At 45.1% G+C, this 19,864-nt stretch overlaps 1 protein-coding gene across 1 annotated transcript in view; it reads left to right on the top strand.

Moving 5' to 3' along the window:
- The window catches only part of LOC138302051 (myosin-6-like), a 530,412-nt gene that overhangs the window by 318,990 nt on the left and 191,558 nt on the right, over nt 1-19,864 (top strand). Inside the window, exon 5 of the mRNA XM_069242473.1 lies at nt 3,169-3,282. Coding sequence (XP_069098574.1) covers nt 3,169-3,282 — 114 coding nt within the window. The remainder of the gene's footprint in view (nt 1-3,168; nt 3,283-19,864) is intronic.

The raw sequence follows: 19,864 nt of genomic DNA, 5'->3' as shown, positions 1-19,864 counted from the left end.
TCAATAGAGTATGGCAGCCAAGTATTTGCCCAGAGAGAACTGGATCCTATAAAAGGCTGGAGCATTGGTCTTTTTGGTGTTAGGGTTTAAGTGCTTGAACTTCATACAGTTGGAGACACTAACACAGCAACTCCTGAATGTATATTAAATACCTGACATGGCAGATGATTGACTAAGAATAACTATAAACTGTGTGTCAGTGCACCACAGAAAAGTGAAAATAATGCAATCTAACTAAATGCATCACAGGAGTTATATGCACATTGACAATGGCCAAATCTGAAGAAAAAGCCTGGAGTAGTTTACAAGGAAAAACCAGAGAGGAGGAAATGTTTAAAATGAAAGAACTGCCTGTTACCAGTCACTCAAAAGATGCAAACCAGGCCAAATCAATTTTAACCACCTTAATCTCTGATAGTCAGAATGGGAAAATAGTGTGAGAAATATGGTTGAACACATTGGAAAAGTCAAGGAGGACTAGAGACAGGGGTTCATTAGAATCACAGAACATGTGATGTGTTTTATTTATATATTATTTATGACGTAGTGTAGCAACCACCTGATTCCAGGTGGTGGACAACAACAGAGGACACAGATAGATTGCAGATTTTGTTGACTACAGGAGTGATGAGGTTAGGTGATAGTCTCATGTTTTACATGGCCAAAGGGTGCAGAGCTTAACCAACTCTAAGAGAAATAATTTAAGCAAGCAGAGTGTATTATCAAAAGAATGAAAGCAGAACTACCAGGTCCTATAGAACTTGGGAAGGGAAGAGCAGAACAATAGTCTAAGGAAGAAATTATGTAGAGTGAAAAATGGCCAGTTTTGGAAGTACAAATGTGTCCCAATTCTTCTCTGAGATATAAGTACTACAACATAAGCGCTAGCTAAATTAAATGTTATTTTGAAATCTTGCTAGGAGCCCTTGAGTGCATTGGGAATATTGTCTCAAAAAATTGTGAGATGGTGCTTTGTGGAAGGCTAAATTGCAATTGTTTCTCAGGTTTGTGTGAAGGCCTTTTCAGGTAGTACAGTACATTTTGATCTTTTGATGCTTTGATTTTTACAAATATGTTTTACATTTATAAGTTTGTTGCTTAATCAATGTACACTGAGGTACAAAGTGTGGGAATTATTATTTTCAAAGGGGTAATTTATTCCAAACCCCAGTGAGCTAGCCATAGAAATCAGAGGCGGCAGCTGTGGGATTGGGTGGGAGCAAGGGGGGTTGAGTATAAAATTTTGCCAGATGGGTGGCAAAAGCACCCTCCACTTGAAAGAATTGGAGGCTTCAGCTTTAATGAAAGATTTGAAGAAACATCAAAGAGTGTATTATCATAACCATAAAGGTGATCTACAGTGTGACATATGAAATGCAGCCAATGCCCATATTCCTGGCTGGTCCTCATTTTGTGAACCAGAATATATCACTTGCACCAGCAGCTGGCAATTTCTATGCACTTATGGAGAACTTAAATTACAAAAGTGTTGTGAATGATGACACAAAGTGCATGAGGATAATTTTGGAAAATGTCAGGTTGCCACTATATTTTCCATTGTTTAGAAAAGGGAGCCTTAGGACCTGCTTCAATAAAGCGTTATAATGTATAGTCTGTTATCAGTAATCTAGAAACTTGCACTGGCATCAGGTATGCACTGAAGTACTAGGACACTGTGTGTTTTATTCACCTTAGTGCTAGAGGATGGGGACACCTGCCCCAAGAGATTGAATTGTATTACTGTAGGAGGCTGGCCTGGTTGTAGTGGGTACCTAAAATACTTACCTATAATAAAAAATGTGTACACTGTTCCAAGGCAAGAATATTGTCAATGAGGACGAAAAGTAGACTGAAAGAAAACGTTGTAGGAGTGCCCTCAAGCATCATAATAGGATGCTAGGCATCAACATCGGGCTAACTCCTCGCCAGACCGGCACTGCAACGTCTGACGGGCCACCACGCAAGAGGTGGTGGCTCTTCAACCGGAAAACGATTCTGCAGATCAATTTAGGTCTGCAGGACGTGCTGACAGAGGAAGAAAGGAGAGTGAAAGGTATATAAAATTGGCTCTGAACACCTAATGACTAGATTTAATGTTTATAGTAAGGGTCAGGCCAAGATTAAAAATAAATGAAGGAGTATCAAGGGAAATAATGTCTCCTATACTCCTAAAAAGGGAAGGAGGAGAGAGTATTCACTCCTAACACTGGGTCACAGAAGGAGAGCCGTCTGTTGAGGTATTCTGGTCCAGTGTTTTGCAGTGCCTTGTGAGCGTGGGTAGGAGTTTGAAGGTGATTCTCTTGTTGACTGGGAGTCAGTGCAGGTTTCTCAGGTGGTCTGTGAAGTGGCAGTGGCGGAGGATGTCCAGGATCAGGCATGCGGAGGCGTTCTGAATGCGTTGCAGCCTCTTCTTGAGTTTGGCCATGGTTCCTGCGTAGAGGGCATTGCCGTAGTCCAGTTTTCTGATTAGCTCTTCCTGAACACTGCCAAAGGGTGATGGATGGGACTGCAGTTTCTGTTGTTCAAGGCAAGGAGGTTTCTGGGCCGGGCCTGCCTTTTTGTCAGTCGATCATTACTACTCCAGGAAGGCTGATGACACGAGGTGCAGAGACCTCTCACTTCTTTATGCTCATATGATAAGTGCTCCTGCTTGCAGACAGCCTGAATGCCACCTGCTGTGAGAAGAATGATGTTACACAAAAACTGTGTCTTGAGATTGATCTGAGAAGTTCACTTGAATGGAGAACCGCCCAAGCAGGGGTGTATTGCCTCCCCACTCCCAGTTTAAAAAAAAATATTTTGGAATCTTGTATGTAATTTCCGTTAAATTGTATAGTATTTATTTCTGTTGTGATATATACATTGCCTTATTGTGTCAGTGGGTTCGTGTTGAATTCTGAGCTTTTGTTTCCCAAATTACCTCACTGACAAGCCTGTGGCGGCTCGCCCTCGCTGTCCTGAAATTCAAGTGCAGAAAGGGCTGGTTCTGGCCCCATTTGCAAAACCATAGTAGTACGGAGACCCAGGACCGGAATGACAAATGTCTTCAACCATCGTAATTTAAAGCCCGTCTGCCTTCGGCCCACCAGAACGAGGTCTGTCACTCCACTCATATAAACGTTTTTTGGGGTGTGCTCTACTTGTTGACATTTCTTCACTTCTTAACAGGCACCACTGAGCAAGAAGATTCATGGTTAAGGAAACTTGGACTGAATACAAATAGGCTAGCATTTCTGAATCCATCCTCCAGAGGGAAAGATGACACCAGCAATGGAAAAAGAGGTATGAAATTGCAGAATTACGAAAATTAACAGTGCAATGTGAAGGAACAATATTGAGTAATATAAACGTGTCCCAATATACCTTAATGAAGTACTCATTTACGAAGAGCCTGGTGTCCTCACGAAAACACAAGTACATTTTCTCTCAATGATAGTTGTGATGGATAAGGGCCCTGTGCCAGTCGGCTGCGCAGAGATTCCTGGGCCTGTTAACCTTTAATGCTATTATAGCAAGTGCATTGTCTTCTGGTTTTGAAATCACTGATTCCCACAATTCCTTTGTGTGGAGGAAAACGTGCTTGTTGGTATCAGCAGGCCCACACGACTCTTTTGGCATAGATTATGGAGTGCATGTCTTTGGATAGGGCTTGGAGGGCCCATGAAGGTTAAAGTAAATTACTTTACTTCTACCTCTACTTCAGGAGTGAAAGGAAATCTCATAAACGTCCATTCAAGTCTATCTAGAAACTGAAACTTCTACCTGATGTGGTTTGCACTGTGGTGGTGCAGGCCTGGCAGTAGCTTTTGTGGGACCCGGTACAACTTTGAAAGTTCGGTCCTTAGACCAATTCTCATTATAGGCATTTTAGGAAAAAATATTAAGATAATGTGCGTCTCCAATAACCTACTGTCTACGAAATTCATAATATCCTAATTGCATGTGATTTCTCCTGTAGAGAGGACCTTTGGGTGAAAATAATGTTGACATGTTTAGTGACACAATAATGCTTTAAGTGCATATTGTGCTGGTGTCACTGAAACATGCAAGGTATTTAAAGATGACTTTCCAAGATGGGGTGATGCTTCTCAGGGATTATTTTGGAAAATGTTTGGCAAATGGGAATTATAAACCACAGTGCATCTAGAATACTAGCTAAAGGTGAATTGCTTTATTAGGCGTCAGTGGGGTATGGTTATTCATCAAAGGAATTTTGAACATTACAGTGTTATAGTTTGTTGAATGCCACCATGGACATTTTGGGTAAACCTTTTGAAATGGTGCATTTTACAGCATACTTTTACAGTAACATTGGTGAAAAGGTTTTTGTGCAATTCTTTGATTTATTGCAATTATACTCGTTATTGCATTTTGTCTGTATTTTGAAAATAATGTAATTTCCCCTCAAGATGGAAAAAAATAGTGAATAGGATTTAAGGACATCTTTAAGCTTGAACAGGGCAAAGTGTGGTTGAAGGTGGAATTATCACTTTTGGGCATTGTTTGGGGAGCAGTAGTGGGATATGTTGTTGGGTTTTTTTTGCACACAGCCTGGAATTGGAATAGCACTGCATCACTTTCAAAAGCCTGTGGATGACTTTACAAATATTTCTGGGGTTTATGTCGTAGACAGGAGTCTGATTCAGTTTGTGAATTTGTTCCATATTTCGATAGTCACTTTAAAGTATGTTTAGGTAGTGGTGTCAATAAAAAAATGAAATAGTTCCAGATACAATTGTAAAGAGGCCTTCAAATACAGAGCCAAATATATCTAAGCCGAGGAGGAATTTCAATTATAACAGCGTAATCAGGTGTAATTTCTAGCATTTTGCATTATACTTGTGTCAACGATCTATCCTTGTTCAACTAAAGAGGGACCACAAGCAGGAAACGGAGAATCGTGAATTGTTATGCTTGGTCAAGGTCATTAACAAAAACCTGCACAATAACGATTTTCCTTGTATCAGTATTTGTAGATTTATTAAAATAACAGGATCATTACAGAAAACAAAAGTCATTAAAGTCAACGGAATTACCATCAAACCAAAATCCTTTTGAATGCAAAATTGCAACTTGCCTTTAAAATGTAAACAAGCACATTACGTCGCAACCAATCAAATTAATAGCAGTAAACAGTGGGTATGCCCAAATAAAAAGAGGTCCAATAGCATCTAGCAAGCAGAGCATTCTGAAAGCCTAAGAAGAAGATATATCTAAAGTCGGGTTTTTTCTCAAAAAACACATCGTTTTTATTGATATGCTCAACGAAAACACACAAATTCATAACATGAATTTACGTAAATGCTACTTGTACGGCACCAGTCACATTCATTTCAAAATAAGAAGTCCTTGCGCATTATTTTTATTGGCTGTTAAACATGTTATTTTTTGCACAGAAAGAACCATACACGAAAGAACAAAGAGCTGCTTCTGTACTTTTATAATATCAGAGACTTAGTTTACAGCCTTGCAGTACAAGTTAATTCCTTCCAGAAGAAGCTAGAGATAGAGGCACAAGCCTTTTCAGTAAGACATATATGTCTTCCTTTCGTGATTTTCTCTATGATAAATTCTAGTTCACATGAATGACTACCATCTTCAATGCTCTATGCGATGAGCCCCACTAGTGACCCCAAACATCAGTGCCAATGCCTCTCTGTAGCTTCCCTGGTTATCATTAAGTATTATGTCGAATGCCAAACATTTTAGCCCCACATTTTCACTGACTGCATTAGCACAGAATACCTTGGCATCACCATATATTTTCTATATATGAATCATTATTATTAATAGGGTAGCATAGATCCCTATTCGTCTCACACTGCTAGACCAGAAAGACATTGATAATAAATGCAGGTAGTTTAACCACAGCATTTTAATGTGACTGATACTATCCCCGAATTCTGTCCCCACCTCACGTCAGGTTACTTATTTTATGGAATATTGTTAATCAGCGTCGTGCTGTCGCGTGGCGCAGTTGCCTCCCCGGTCTTCCCTTGCCTCGTTCAGTCTGCATGAGCTCTCTGTGTCCACAAACGGGGGACATCAAAGAGGTATTTTGTAGAGTTGTCGAATTAATCTTAGCCGCAGGTCATTACTCGGGCCACATTAGAGCCCCTCTCTTTTTAGCCTGCTATGTCGCTCTAGTCAGATCAGCCAAAAGCAAATCATTCTTGGGCGTGCTCCAACAGGAACATTCCAGCACAAACTTCAAGTCACGCCCTCGTTGATTAACACACGCAACCCCAGACCGGTTTTGCTCCTCGTCCGCTCTGGGCCCGAACAGACGTGTAGTGACAGAGAACTGTAGTCGGTCCTGGGAAGGAGCCAGCTCTTTGTTCTTGCATCGAGCGTGGAGAACGTAGCTTTATGAGGGGAGGAGGCAGAAGGGGCCGAGTGTGGCGGGAATGATCGCAGGGCATACGATATTGGCGTATTATACGTTTTGGGATAGCGTGGCGGGGTATATCACCGAGGGAATTGGAGAGGATGGTAAGAATGCCAGGCATTTAGCCCGTATTTATATTTTTTTTGCGCCGCATTTGCGTCGTTTTTTTGACGCAAAAACGGCGCAAACTTGCAAAATAGCATTGTATTTTGTAGGTTTGCGCCGTTTTGCGTCAAAAAGCGGCGCAAATGCGGCGCTAAAAAAAGTATAAATACGGGCCTTACTTTTTAAACACTTGGGAGAGAGGAGGGTTTAAACAGAGGCTTGCTTAGTACAGGGAGTTTTCCCCCCTTATACTCTCTTCTTAAGGTGGAATGCTTGACCAGAGGCTGGCGAGGGTAGGTGTCAGGGTCACAGGCCAGGTGCGTATTCGGTTTTCGATTCAGCCAGGTGGGCGGAGGCTGAAGGAGGTGAGGCTACCCTTGTGGCCAGATCGATGTGAACTAGGCTGTTCCCATATTTCCACTGCTAAGGAGGAAGGCCGGGGCTTGGGAGAGCATTCTGAAGGTATGAGGGTAGCTGTCAATTACATTGAATTTTCCTCTTTCGACTAGAATCATATACAACTCAGACTTTGGTCGTGTCTAAATTGTGTCACTTGGAGTCTTATGGTCTCTTATTGAGAGCTATCCATAAATAATTCTATAAATCTCACATGTACGATTGTTAGGAAAACAGGTCTCTATTTTTTATTTACAACGACTTCCTACTTAAAAAATAACTTGAGTTGTGGTTGTAGAGTAATTTCAGCTGGGTCAAATAGACAGTGTAAACTGCAGGTCGCCAACCATAATAATAGCCGCTTTCAGCTCCTTTGAACTATTCTCCACTTCAAAACTGCATCCCTTTTCTGATAGGTAATCATTTAAGGGAGGGTTTATATATTGCACGCCTGGAGTTCATTAGATGAAAGTGTAAGTATGACTGCATTTGACCACACATTCTGAGCTAACGTTGCTTTTGAAGGTCTTTATATTGTGGTACTTAAAGTGTATTTTGCAGCCAATTAGGAACTTCATCTTGAATCATTCATTGTTACAAGATAGATTCACATTTATTCCACATATTTGTAAAGTTAGTATGTGTTTCATAAGAAGCATCAAATACCAAGGATTTAAAACATAAAAGGGGATGTGATGGTGTGTCCATATATGGTAACCAGGACCACTGGAATTATGAAACTTTGAGGTCGTGATGTTTTCCGTATAATTATGGATTTGCCGGATATGCCACATAACCCATTATCTACTGCATAATGTGCGGTTCAAAACAAACAAAAAAATGTTTCTCGCTCAAGCTGATCAAAAGCTAACAAAAACACAGCTATACATATTACTTCACAGTGGAAGATGCTTTGCAAAGGCCGAAGATTTCCTAGTCCTCTTTCCTTTGCTTATTGCTACAGTCAGAAGTTATACTGGAACTAATGAGACAAATCCTTTTGCCCAGACAGTGCTAGCCAGTGTAGGAATGACAAAAGGCTGAAGTAATGCTATCACAAAATGTACCACATTACGTCACGTTTTGCTATTACTTGATGCATGATTCAGTAAACCCTGCTAAATCATTTGTTACTCACTGACCACATAATTCCAGTGGCCCTGAACATAACAAGTAAATTAACCCATATCATTTCATGTATGGATATTTCAAGTGACCTCTGCTCCAAATTCTGGGGCATATTTTTCATGGTTTTGCATCGCCCTTGTGCCACGCAAGGGGATGCAAGGTTGACGCAAAATCTCAGTCAGATTTATCAAGCCAGGCAAGGCCACCTTGAGTGGACCTGAGTGACTTGATAAATCTAGAGTAATGCAAGGCAGTGCAAATCTCTGCCTTGTATTCCTCTGCTGCAGGGAGGCATTCCATGGGTGGAGTGAGAGTGTGCCCAACACTAGTAGACCTCGGAAGGCGTCAAAATGCTACGTCTTCCGGGTGGGTGGGGGTGGGGATAGGGCACAATGAGGAGAAATCTCTTTATTTCTCCTTGTTGTTCCCTCTTTACAAATGTGCTGCATTCAGCAACACATTTAGAAAATGGAAAATGCCTCAGAGGATTGTTTTTGTGCAGGAAGGTGCCTTTTCCTGCACAAAAATCCTACCTGTAGCGCACTATGGTGCAAGGGTGCCTGTGTTGGCGCAAGGCAGCACATTGTGTGTCAGCACAAGGAAAGGACTGAAATGCAATATCTTGTTAAATACGGTGCATTTTTGCCTTTTACATTTCACTTGTTGTGCTGCGTGAAATAATGATAAATATGGCGCTCTGTTACTATATAAAAGAACTAGCTCTTCAACCCTGTTTCTCTGTATTGTTACAGAACTCCCCATTGACTTGTAATATCTGAATAACATACAGTGTGGGACGCTTTATTCTTTACATGAAAAAAGTGTAAGCAGTTTCTATGTATGATATGATACCTATGATTGTTTCCAATACAAGAAGCTCATTACTTCCAAATTCAAATTTAGTGTGTGGTAAATGACTGCACCAGTATTTATTCCTGTGCCCTGGCTCATTCCTAACAATTTCTGAAGTGTGTACCAGAATGAACCCAAGCCAGAGTGAAACAAAGATCTTGATAGTCTTTTCAAATACATAAGATTCAATTTTAATGAAATGCCGCCATCTACTGGATGAAATATGCAGTAATGGACTATGCAGTGGTATGGGATAGACAAAGACAAATCAGTTGGTCCGGTTGTTTAGTAGGAGAACACAAAGGGGTATATTTATCATTGAGATGCATCAACAGCTTGGGTGTTGTTCACTGGGAAAGCATTTTTGCAGTCACAAACGGCCTGATTTTACGACAGCAAAAATGTTTTGTATATATGGCCCTCGAAGTGTGAGGATGGTTTGCAATTTCTGTTGGTATCCGAGGTATGGGAGGATGCAACATAGTTTTTTCATTGTGTAAAAGGATGTCTGTTTTACGTTTTTAACATGTGGTATCAAACATAGATCTGACTCTATGGTTAACCCTAGGTTTCTGACTTCTCTTGATATTGTTGGAGGGGCCTCATGTTCCTTCAGCCATAGTGCAGTAGACTGATATTTTTGCCATTGTCTGCAGGTCATAAGCTCTGCATTTGCTGTATTTATCTTTAGATGGTTATTCATCACCCATGTGTTTATGACCCGAAATCAGACATCAAGGCCCGTATTTATACTTTGTTAGCGCCGCGTTTGCGGCATTTTTTGACGCAAAAGCGGCGCAAACGTACAAAATACAATGGTATTTTGTAAGTTTGCGCAGCATTTGCGTGAAAAAGCGGCACAAATGCAGCGCTAAAAAAGTATAAATACGGGCCCACGGGTTACATTTTTAGAGGTCTTCCAGATCATCCATTTTTGAAAGGTTTTGGGTGTTATCTGCATAGGTGTATCAGATGAGGTTGAATGGTTTAATCAGATTTGGTGAGGAGGTTAGGTAATAGCAAAGGGTATTTGATGGATGCCTGTGTGGGGCCACTGTGTTGTATGTAAGCAGCTGGTATAAAAGGTGTTATTAACACTAGTTCACTGTCACACTTGAGAGGCCAAGAATTTAATGGGCAGTAGCTGGATTCCTCTCCTTGAACAAAATATTGTGGAAACCATAATCAGGGCATCTGAGGCTCAAAGCATTTGGATCATAATTGACCTCTCTAAACATCTCCGCAGAACCTCGACTAACATTTTCAGATTTTTGCACATTGTACTTTAAGATCTGTGTAGTATGACTCTGCTTTTTAAAATGTATTGACTCCATTTAAATTCTGCTTTATTTTTATCAAATTTCTGGTCATAACAAATAAACTGCTGTTATGAGATCCCATGTAATTGTTGTACTAAATGCATAGTAAATGGCAAGGTAGCATTTTTATTGGGAGGAATGTGGGAATGTTGGGTGGTGTGAACTTTATTGATACTCACACATTCTTGAATTTTTCTTCACACAATCATGAGGAACATTTGTGATTTAGCCACATTTTGGTATATGCAGGGCATTCTGGGTAAGAGAAGGTACTCACATAAGCTACCCCACCCCAGGCTACATTAGGTAGCTTGGTTTCAGTAATGTCTGTGTCTAGCGGGTTTCCCTTGGTGCCAACCAAGCCCTGGCCTAAATAACACTGCTACCCACAAAGCCTGAATTGGTCAATTTGCAAGGAAAAAATCCTGATTTTTCCTTGTGTTTTATTGGCCTTAGGGAGCCTTTCCCTTTAGGGACTGTAGCTCATTTACACAAACGGGATACTATTATTACCAAGAGGAGAGTAGGAGAGCTGCGGGGTAGGACATTTGGAGATCCATGCAGATTCCATTAGCATGGTAAGCTCTTACCAGCGTGCTGAGCAATAGAGCAAAACAAAAAATCAGACCTGGGACTTGTGGGAAGCATTTCCCTCCCATGCTGACTTTGGCTTTGGAAAAGAAAATATTTCTGGTGTTTTTAACCAAAAACACTTCATTTTCCAGTACTGCAAAAGACCTGTTGAAGCACACTATACTTTGAAAGTAGTGTGTGATGTTAACAGATCGTCCTCTGCCCTCACGCAGTTAAATTCCACTAAAACCATGCAGGCTCATGTCCTGTCCAACAGGAATTGACAGCAAGCTGGAGGAATGTGAGGGACACACTACACTAACTTCTTTGTTCCATGATTGTTGGGGAATTCTCCAGTTCCAGGACGTCCCCTGGATGGTTTGTTTCTGGGATTAGGTAGCAGTTAAAAATTCAGTGGTCAAAGAAAGATGGCAGGTGCTGGTAATGGCCACGCACAGCCAAGAGAAAGTTTCAATTGCTAAACATTGTATATGTAGAAGAGGGCTAGAGAGAGAGAATGAACAATGTTGAGAAGTACAAAGAAGATAGAAGAGAAGATAGAGAGAAGATGTTATAGATAAGGATAGGAGATTGGGAGAAAAAAGGGATCAATTAGAAGAAGACAAACAATAGCAGGAGAAACAGAACTGGGAAGATAGATACAGCAGCAGCAAATAGAAAGGGATAGTGGGTATAAGGTTTGTAGTAGAAATGGGGGCAGAAATTTGGAGACTGTGGAAGAATAGAAAAAGTAAGAGTGCGCCTAAAGGAATAAAATGAGAGCTAGTTACACAGAGAATTGGTGACTGGGGATTTTCTTAAGTGGAAGTTATAGCTTATCGTGGTTTGACAATCATGTGGTCCAATGTGATTTCAAAGGAAAATTAGTTTTGCACTTCTTTTTTTTCTAAAAAGGATCTTTGTGTAAGATCCAAAAATCACCTTACATAGTTGTCTTCAAAAGCCTAATAAGGTCTAACCATTGTTCATTGATCCACATTTCATTTTGGAAATTGCTTAACAGTGGCGCCACCTTATTATTTATTACTATATGTTCTTGGTGAGAAATGCTAACATCTTCTCTTTTAATGCCTATTAGCCATTTCTATGCTAGTATAGGTTCTAGAAAGTACAGTCTGCTTGCTGAGAAGTCCAAATTCTATTGAAGGTGTGATTTGGCTTTCTAGTGTATATTTAAACATGGCAGTCTCCTATGTGTTTCCTACCATGAACTTTTACTTTTATCTGCACTTGTAGGAATGCGAAACAATCCCCCTGTGTTAGAAATGGGGTTTTTGGTTGGCAGATAGGTTGCCCTCTGTCCAAGCAAGAACCCTCACTCTAGTCAGGGTAAGTCACACACAATCCAAAATCAGCCTGTGCTCACCCTCCGGTAGCTTGGCACGAGCAGTCAGGCTTAACTTAGAAGGCAATGTGTAAAGCATTTGTGCAATAAATCATACAACACCATAGTATAACACCACAAAAATACACCACACAGTGTTTAGAAAAATATAGAATATTTATCTGGATAATTGTAGGTCAAAACGATCAAAGTTGCAATACGAATTTGTAAAGATATCACTGAAAAGTGATATTAAGAGTCTTTAAGTCTTTAAAAAGCAATAAAGTGTCTTTCAAGCACAGAGTACCTGGTTTCTGGTGGGAAATCTCCTCAGAGGGCCACAGGAGAAGAGATGCGTGGAAAAAGGGGTGTGTGCGTCGTTTTCCGCTCAGCACACACAGACTTGCGTCGTTCTTTTCCACGCGGGGAAGTCGGGCGTCGTTTTCCGGCGCGCAGACAGTCTCTTTTTGTGGATCGCGAGGATTACCAGATGTCCCGGGTCTGTGCGTGGATTCTCCTGCTTATTTTCCGGCTGCGCGTCGTTCTGCGGGGCTGCGCGTCGAAGTTTCGATCTCACGGTAGGCGTCGCGTCGATTTCTCCTTGGAAGTCGGGCGGCGTTGTCCTTGCGAGGCCGTGCGTCGACATTTTGGTCTCACGGCAGGCGTCGCGTCGATTTCTCCTTGGAAGTCGGGCGGCGTTGTCCTTGCGAGGCCGTGCGTCAAAGTTTCGCACTCACGGTAGGCGTCGCGTCGATTTCTCCTTGGAAGTTGGGCGGCTTTGTCCTTGCGAGGTTGTGCGTCGAAGTCTCGATCGTCCCGAGGGCGTCGCGTTGATCAGCGTCGGTGTGCGGCGTTTTTCTCGCCGCGAAACAAGCTGTGCGTCGAAATTTTCGGCGCACGGAGCGTCCACATGAAAGGAAGAAGTCTTTTTGGTCCTGAGACTTCAAGGAACAGGAGGCAAGCTCTATCCAAGCCCTTGGAGAGCACTTTCACAGCCAGACAAGAGTTCAGCAAGGCAGCAGGGCAACAGCAAGACAGCAGTCCTTTGGAGAAAGCAGACAGGTGAGTCCTTTGAGCAGCCAGGCAGTTCTTCTTGGCAGGATGTAGTTTCTGGTTCAGGTTTCTTCTCCAGCAAGTGTCTAGTGAGGTAGGGTAGAGGCCCTGTTTTATACTAAGTTGTGCCTTTGAAGTGGGGGTGACTTCAAAGAGTCTCTAAGAAATGCACCAAGTTCCCTTTCAGCTCAATCCTGTCTGCCAGAGTCCCAGTAGGGGGTGTGGCAGTCCTTTGTGTGAGGGCAGGCCCTCCACCCTCCCAGCCCAGGAAGACCCATTCAAAATGCAGATGTATGCAAGTGAGGCTGAGTACCCTGTGTTTGGGGTGTGTCTGAGTGAATGCACAAGGAGCTGTCAACTAAACCTAGCCAGACGTGGATTGAAGGGCACAACAAGATTTTAGTGCAAAGAAATGCTCACTTTCTAAAAGTGGCATTTCTAGAATAGTAATATTAAATCCGACTTCACCAGTCAGCAGGATTTTGTATTACCATTCTGGCCATACTAAATATGACCTTCCTGCTCCTTTCAGATCAGCAGCTGCCACTTCAACAGTGTATGAGGGCAGCCCCAATGTTAGCCTATGAAGGGAGCAGGCCTCACAGTAGTGTAAAAACGAATTTAGGAGTTTTACACTACCAGGACATATAACTACACAGGTACATGTCCTGCCTTTTACCTACACAGCACCCTGCTCTAGGGGATACCTAGGGCACACATTAGGGATGACTTATATGTAGAAAAAGGGGAGTTCTAGGCTTGGCAAGTACTTTTAAATGCCAAGTCGAAGTGGCAGTGAAACTGCACACACAGGCCTTGCAATGGCAGGCCTGAGACAAGGTTAAGGGGCTACTGAGGTGGGTGGCACAACCAGTGCTGCCGGCCCACTAGTAGCATTTAATCTACATGCCCTAGGCACATGTAGTGCACTCTACTAGGGACTTACAGGTTAATTAAATAGTCAATCATGGATAAACCAATCAATGTACAATTTACACAGAGAGCATATGCACTTTAGCACTGGTTAGCAGTGGTAAAGTGCTCAGAGGTCAAAAGCCAACAACAACAGGTCAGAAAAAATAGGAGGAAGGAGGCAAAAAGTTTGGGGATGTCCCTGTCAAAAAGCCAGGTCCAACATGACCCCCCACCAGCCTAAAGCCAGGGGAGAACAATCACTATCCTGATGTACTTCCCTGTTTGAGGCGACAGAACAAGGACCCAGGCCCACAACAGCAGGGGCATGCTCCAGTTCTTCGCCTTCCTGACTCCAATTGGATCCCTCTGTCCATACTCTCATGGCCCACTAAGCCCATCCATGGGGAACCTTTCTCCTTTCCTGTGGATCCCATCTGTGCAGCACCTAACCTGACATTGCTCACAGATGTATCCCAGGAGCAGGATAGTACCACCAGGACCAACACAGTGGTGTTACCCATTCTATCCCCGGGGTGTGACACTTGTCCCCTCCCCAGGGATAACTCTGTCCACCCGGACAGCAAGCCACTGTGGTTACTGACAGTTGTCAGGGATGAGAGCCAGGCCCCAGGCCTCTCAAAGCTCTCCCACCACTGTGGCTGTGGAGAGTGGGGGGCGGTAGCCCCAGGTGCTGGGCACCCTTTAACCACTCTCCCTTCCACCAGGTCAGGGATGACAGCCTGAACCTGGTCCTCCCCTCTGGGGCTCTGTACCCTCCCTCCTGGAGCGGTACCCCCAGAGTCCACCATGGTCAGGGTGCTTATAGAAGTCGCCCTGTACCATTCCTCCACCAGTGCAGGGCTGTTAACCTGCAACTGGCCCTCCAACCTGGGGTCTGTACCTTCAGGTTGGACTAGGGCCCGGGGTGAGGCTTCCCTCCCCCTGCCCTCCCTTCTGGGGTCCAGCACTCTCCAACTAGGAGTGGCCTCCTCAGAAGACAATAGGGTAGGGGCACTGTTATCAGTAGCCCCTCTCTCCAGGTCCGGGGGGACACCCTGAACCTGGTCTTCCAGCCCAGGGTCTGTACCCTCAGACTGGATCACTGCCTGGCAAACCAGGACTTTCTGGGGGGCACACCTACCCCCCACCAGGTCAGAGTTTAACCTCTGCACCTGACCATTCAACTCAGAGTCGCCACCCTGAAGTTGAACAATTGCCTGGCACGCCAGGACTTCCTGGAGGGCACACTGACCCTCCACCAGGTCAGAGTTTAACCTCTGAACTGGGCCATTCAACTCAGAGTCACCACCCTGAAGTTGAACAATTGCCTGGCGCACCAGGGCTTTCTGGGAGGCACACCTACCTCCCACCAGGTCAGAGTTTAACCTCTGAGCCTGGTTCTCCAACCCAGGGTCACCACCCTGAGGTTGGGCCATTGCCTGGCACGCCAGGACTTTCTGGGGGGCACACCTACCCCCCACCAGGTCAGAGTTTAACCTCTGAACCTGGTCATCCAACCCAGAGTCAACACCCTGAGGTTGGACAATTGCCTGGCACAGCAGGGCTTCTTGGGAGGCACACCTACCCCCCACCAGGTCAGAGTTTAACCTCTGAACCTGGGTATCCAACCCAGAGTCACCACCCTGAGGTTGAACAATTGCCTGGCACGCCAGGACTTTCTGGGGGGCACACCTACCCCCCACCAGGTCAGAGTTTAACCTCTGAACCTGGATATCCAACCCAGAGTCACCACCCTGAGGTTGAACCATTGCCTGGCAGGCCAGGACTTTCAGGGAGGCACACCTACCTCCCACCAGGTCAGAGTTTAACCTCTGAGCCTGGTTCTCCAACCCAGGGTCACCACCCTGAGGTTGAACCATTGCCTGGTATACCAGGACTTTCTGGGGGGCAAACCTACCCCCCACCAGGTCAGAGTTTGACCTCTGAACCGGGTTAGCCAACCCAGAGTCACCACCCTGAGGTTGGGCAATTGCCTGGCATCCCAGGACTTTCTGGGAGGCACACCTACCTCCCACCAGGTCAGAGTTTAACCTCTGAACCTGGCCATCCAACCCAGAGTCGACACCCTGAGGTTGGACAACTGCCTGGCACGCCAGGACTTTCTGGGGGGCACACCTACCCCCCACCAGGTCAGAGTTTGACCTCTTCACCTGGTAAGCCAACCCAGAGTCACCACCCTGAGGTTGAGCCATTGCCTGGCATTCCAGGACTTTCTGGGGGGCACATCTACCCCCCACCAGGTCAAAGTTTAACCTCTGAACCCGGTTATCCAACCCAGAGTCACCACCCTGAGGTTGAATCTTTGCCTGGCATGCCAGGACTTCCTGGGGGGCACTCTCACCCCCCACAAGGGACACGCCGTCCCCAAGGGCCACACAAGAGTCTGGTTGGCGCAGGTCTCCCGACCTCTGCCCATCCGGCAGAGTCTGGGTTTCCCCCAAACCAGAAACGGTCTCACCTGGGTCATTCCTGGGGGGCTCTGCTCTCAGCGCTGACCCCTGACTTTCAAGATCCTCCACTGGGGTCTGCCACCCCCTCTCAACCCTATGTCTGGACTTCTGCACCCCCTCACTAGGAGTGGTACTGCCAGACACCAGAACTGTTGGGATGCTGTCTACAGTCATCCCCCCAAGTTCTTCTGACACTGCGGGGCTTCCCTCAAAAGGTGGCCCTACGGTACAGGTTAGGCTCTGAGACCTACCTGGGACACTACAATCCTCTCCCACCTCACTTGGTCGGGAACCACCTAGACCACTCCCTTCAGGAGCACCCCCAAATGCCTCTTCAGACTCTCTGGTACTCACCCAAAAGTCTGCCTCCACTGTAAGTTCCCTTGGGTCAGAGAACTCACACTCCACCTGGTGTTGGCGTAGCTCTGGAAAATAAGGACTAGACATATGCTCTCCAGCAATTACATCACTCTGCCCTTCACATGTATTAACCACAGTACCCTTCACCCAACCACCCAGTAACTCAGCCTTGGAAAAGCACTCTATGTCACCCTCTTGAGACTGGTGAGACAGTATCTGCCTGTCCCTGACACTCAACCCATACTCTTCTGGGATGTCTCTACACTCTATATCCAGGACGTCCACCAGGGGGGAACCCTTTTCTCTGTCACTCTCTGCTAGAGTCAGTAAAGTGTCCCTCCCCCCAGTAGGAATATGACTCCCTGTGCCAGTTCCCCAATCCTTCTCAGGGACCCTGTGCATAACGGGAACTACCTCATACCCTTGAACTACCTGGGGTGTGTCAACTCCCTTCTTCAAGTTGGGCACCACATCTCTGGGCTTGTGCCCTTCTTCAGCAGTACTAGATGCAAGATTTTTGCTGCCACCATCTGAACTGGACTCAGCCCTTCCGGCCTCCAGTTTCAGCTCTTTACCGCTCAGCTCTTGAGCTGCAATCTTTTCTTCTTCCAGGGCTAAAAGTCTTTTTGCCTCAACCTCTGCAAGATACTCCTCTAATTGTTGCTCCTGTCGCCTTTGACTTCGGAGCCATTCATCTATTTCTGGGTCACTGTCCAACTCTGAGTAGCCCTCCTCCTCATCTGAGTAGTCTTCCTCCTCATCTGAGGGGTACTTAGTCATTTGGTTTCTTGCTGCCTCTCTCTCTGCCCATCTTTCCTCCCCCCAGACTATGTAGTGATGGAGCATCTCCGCTTTAGTAGATCTCCTTGCTACAGGAAGGCCCCATTGTCTGCAAAGCTTCCTTAGGTCAGCCTTAGTGAGGTGGTCAGTACGAACAAAGCATGAGTTGGTAAGCAATCCCATTCTGATAAGATCTTATCAGCAAAAACCAAAATCCAAAGTCCAAAATATCACTAGTATATCCAGGAGGACATCAGAGAACAAAAAGCCAAAAAAGATGAAAAATCAAGTTGACCTTCAACTGTGGGTAGGTAGTGAAATACTTAGCTACTGTATGTCACTGCACAAACACAAGTCCTATCCTCACCGCTGATCACCAATGTTAGAAATGGGGTTTTTGGTTGGCAGATAGGTTGCCCTCTGTCCAAGCAAGAACCCTCACTCTAGTCAGGGTAAGTCACACACAATCCAAAATCAGCCTGTGCTCACCCTCCGGTAGCTTGGCACGAGCAGTCAGGCTTAACTTAGAAGGCAATGTGTAAAGCATTTGTGCAATAAATCATACAACACCATAGTATAACACCACAAAAATACACCACACAGTGTTTAGAAAAATATAGAATATTTATCTGGATAATTGTAGGTCAAAACGATCAAAGTTGCAATACGAATTTGTAAAGATATCACTGAAAAGTGATATTAAGAGTCTTTAAGTCTTTAAAAAGCAATAAAGTGTCTTTCAAGCACAGAGTACCTGGTTTCTGGTGGGAAATCTCCTCAGAGGGCCACAGGAGAAGAGATGCGTGGAAAAAGGGGTGTGTGCGTCGTTTTACGCTCAGCACACACAGACTTGCGTCGTTCTTTTCCACGCGGGGAAGTCGGGCGTCGTTTTCCGGCGCGCAGACAGTCTCTTTTTGTGGATCGCGAGGATTACCAGATGTCCCGGGTCTGTGCGTGGATTCTCCTGCTTATTTTCCGGCTGCGCGTCGTTCTGCGGGGCTGCGCGTCGAAGTTTCGATCTCACGGTAGGCGTCGCGTCGATTTCTCCTTGGAAGTCGGGCGGCGTTGTCCTTGCGAGGCCGTGCGTCGAAATTTTGGTCTCACGGCAGGCGTCGCGTCGATTTCTCCTTGGAAGTCGGGCGGCGTTGTCCTTGCGAGGCCGTGCGTCAAAGTTTCGCACTCACGGTAGGCGTCGCGTCGATTTCTCCTTGGAAGTCGGGCGGCTTTGTCCTTGCGAGGTTGTGCGTCGAAGTCTCGATCGTCCCGAGGGCGTCGCGTTGATCAGCGTCGGTGTGCGGCGTTTTTCTCGCCGCGAAACAAGCTGTGCGTCGAAATTTTCGGCGCACGGAGCGTCCACGTGAAAGGAAGAAGTCTTTTTGGTCCTGAGACTTCAAGGAACAGGAGGCAAGCTCTATCCAAGCCCTTGGAGAGCACTTTCACAGCCAGACAAGAGTTCAGCAAGGCAGCAGGGCAACAGCAAGACAGCAGTCCTTTGGAGAAAGCAGACAGGTGAGTCCTTTGAGCAGCCAGGCAGTTCTTCTTGGCAGGATGTAGTTTCTGGTTCAGGTTTCTTCTCCAGCAAGTGTCTAGTGAGGTAGGGCAGAGGCCCTGTTTTATACTAAGTTGTGCCTTTGAAGTGGGGGTGACTTCAAAGAGTCTCTAAGAAATGCACCAAGTTCCCTTTCAGCTCAATCCTGTCTGCCAGAGTCCCAGTAGGGGGTGTGGCAGTCCTTTGTGTGAGGGCAGGCCCTCCACCCTCCCAGCCCAGGAAGACCCATTCAAAATGCAGATGTATGCAAGTGAGGCTGAGTACCCTGTGTTTGGGGTGTGTCTGAGTGAATGCACAAGGAGCTGTCAACTAAACCTAGCCAGACGTGGATTGAAGGGCACAACAAGATTTTAGTGCAAAGAAATGCTCACTTTCTAAAAGTGGCATTTCTAGAATAGTAATATTAAATCCGACTTCACCAGTCAGCAGGATTTTGTATTACCATTCTGGCCATACTAAATATGACCTTCCTGCTCCTTTCAGATCAGCAGCTGCCACTTCAACAGTGTATGAGGGCAGCCCCAATGTTAGCCTATGAAGGGAGCAGGCCTCACAGTAGTGTAAAAACGAATTTAGGAGTTTTACACTACCAGGACATATAACTACACAGGTACATGTCCTGCCTTTTAC

The sequence above is a fragment of the Pleurodeles waltl genome, chromosome 1_1 (genome assembly GCF_031143425.1).
Source record: "Pleurodeles waltl isolate 20211129_DDA chromosome 1_1, aPleWal1.hap1.20221129, whole genome shotgun sequence".
NCBI lineage: Eukaryota > Metazoa > Chordata > Amphibia > Caudata > Salamandridae > Pleurodeles > Pleurodeles waltl.
Note: the sequence above shows the minus strand (reverse complement) of the source record. Positions and strands in the feature narration are given on the sequence as shown.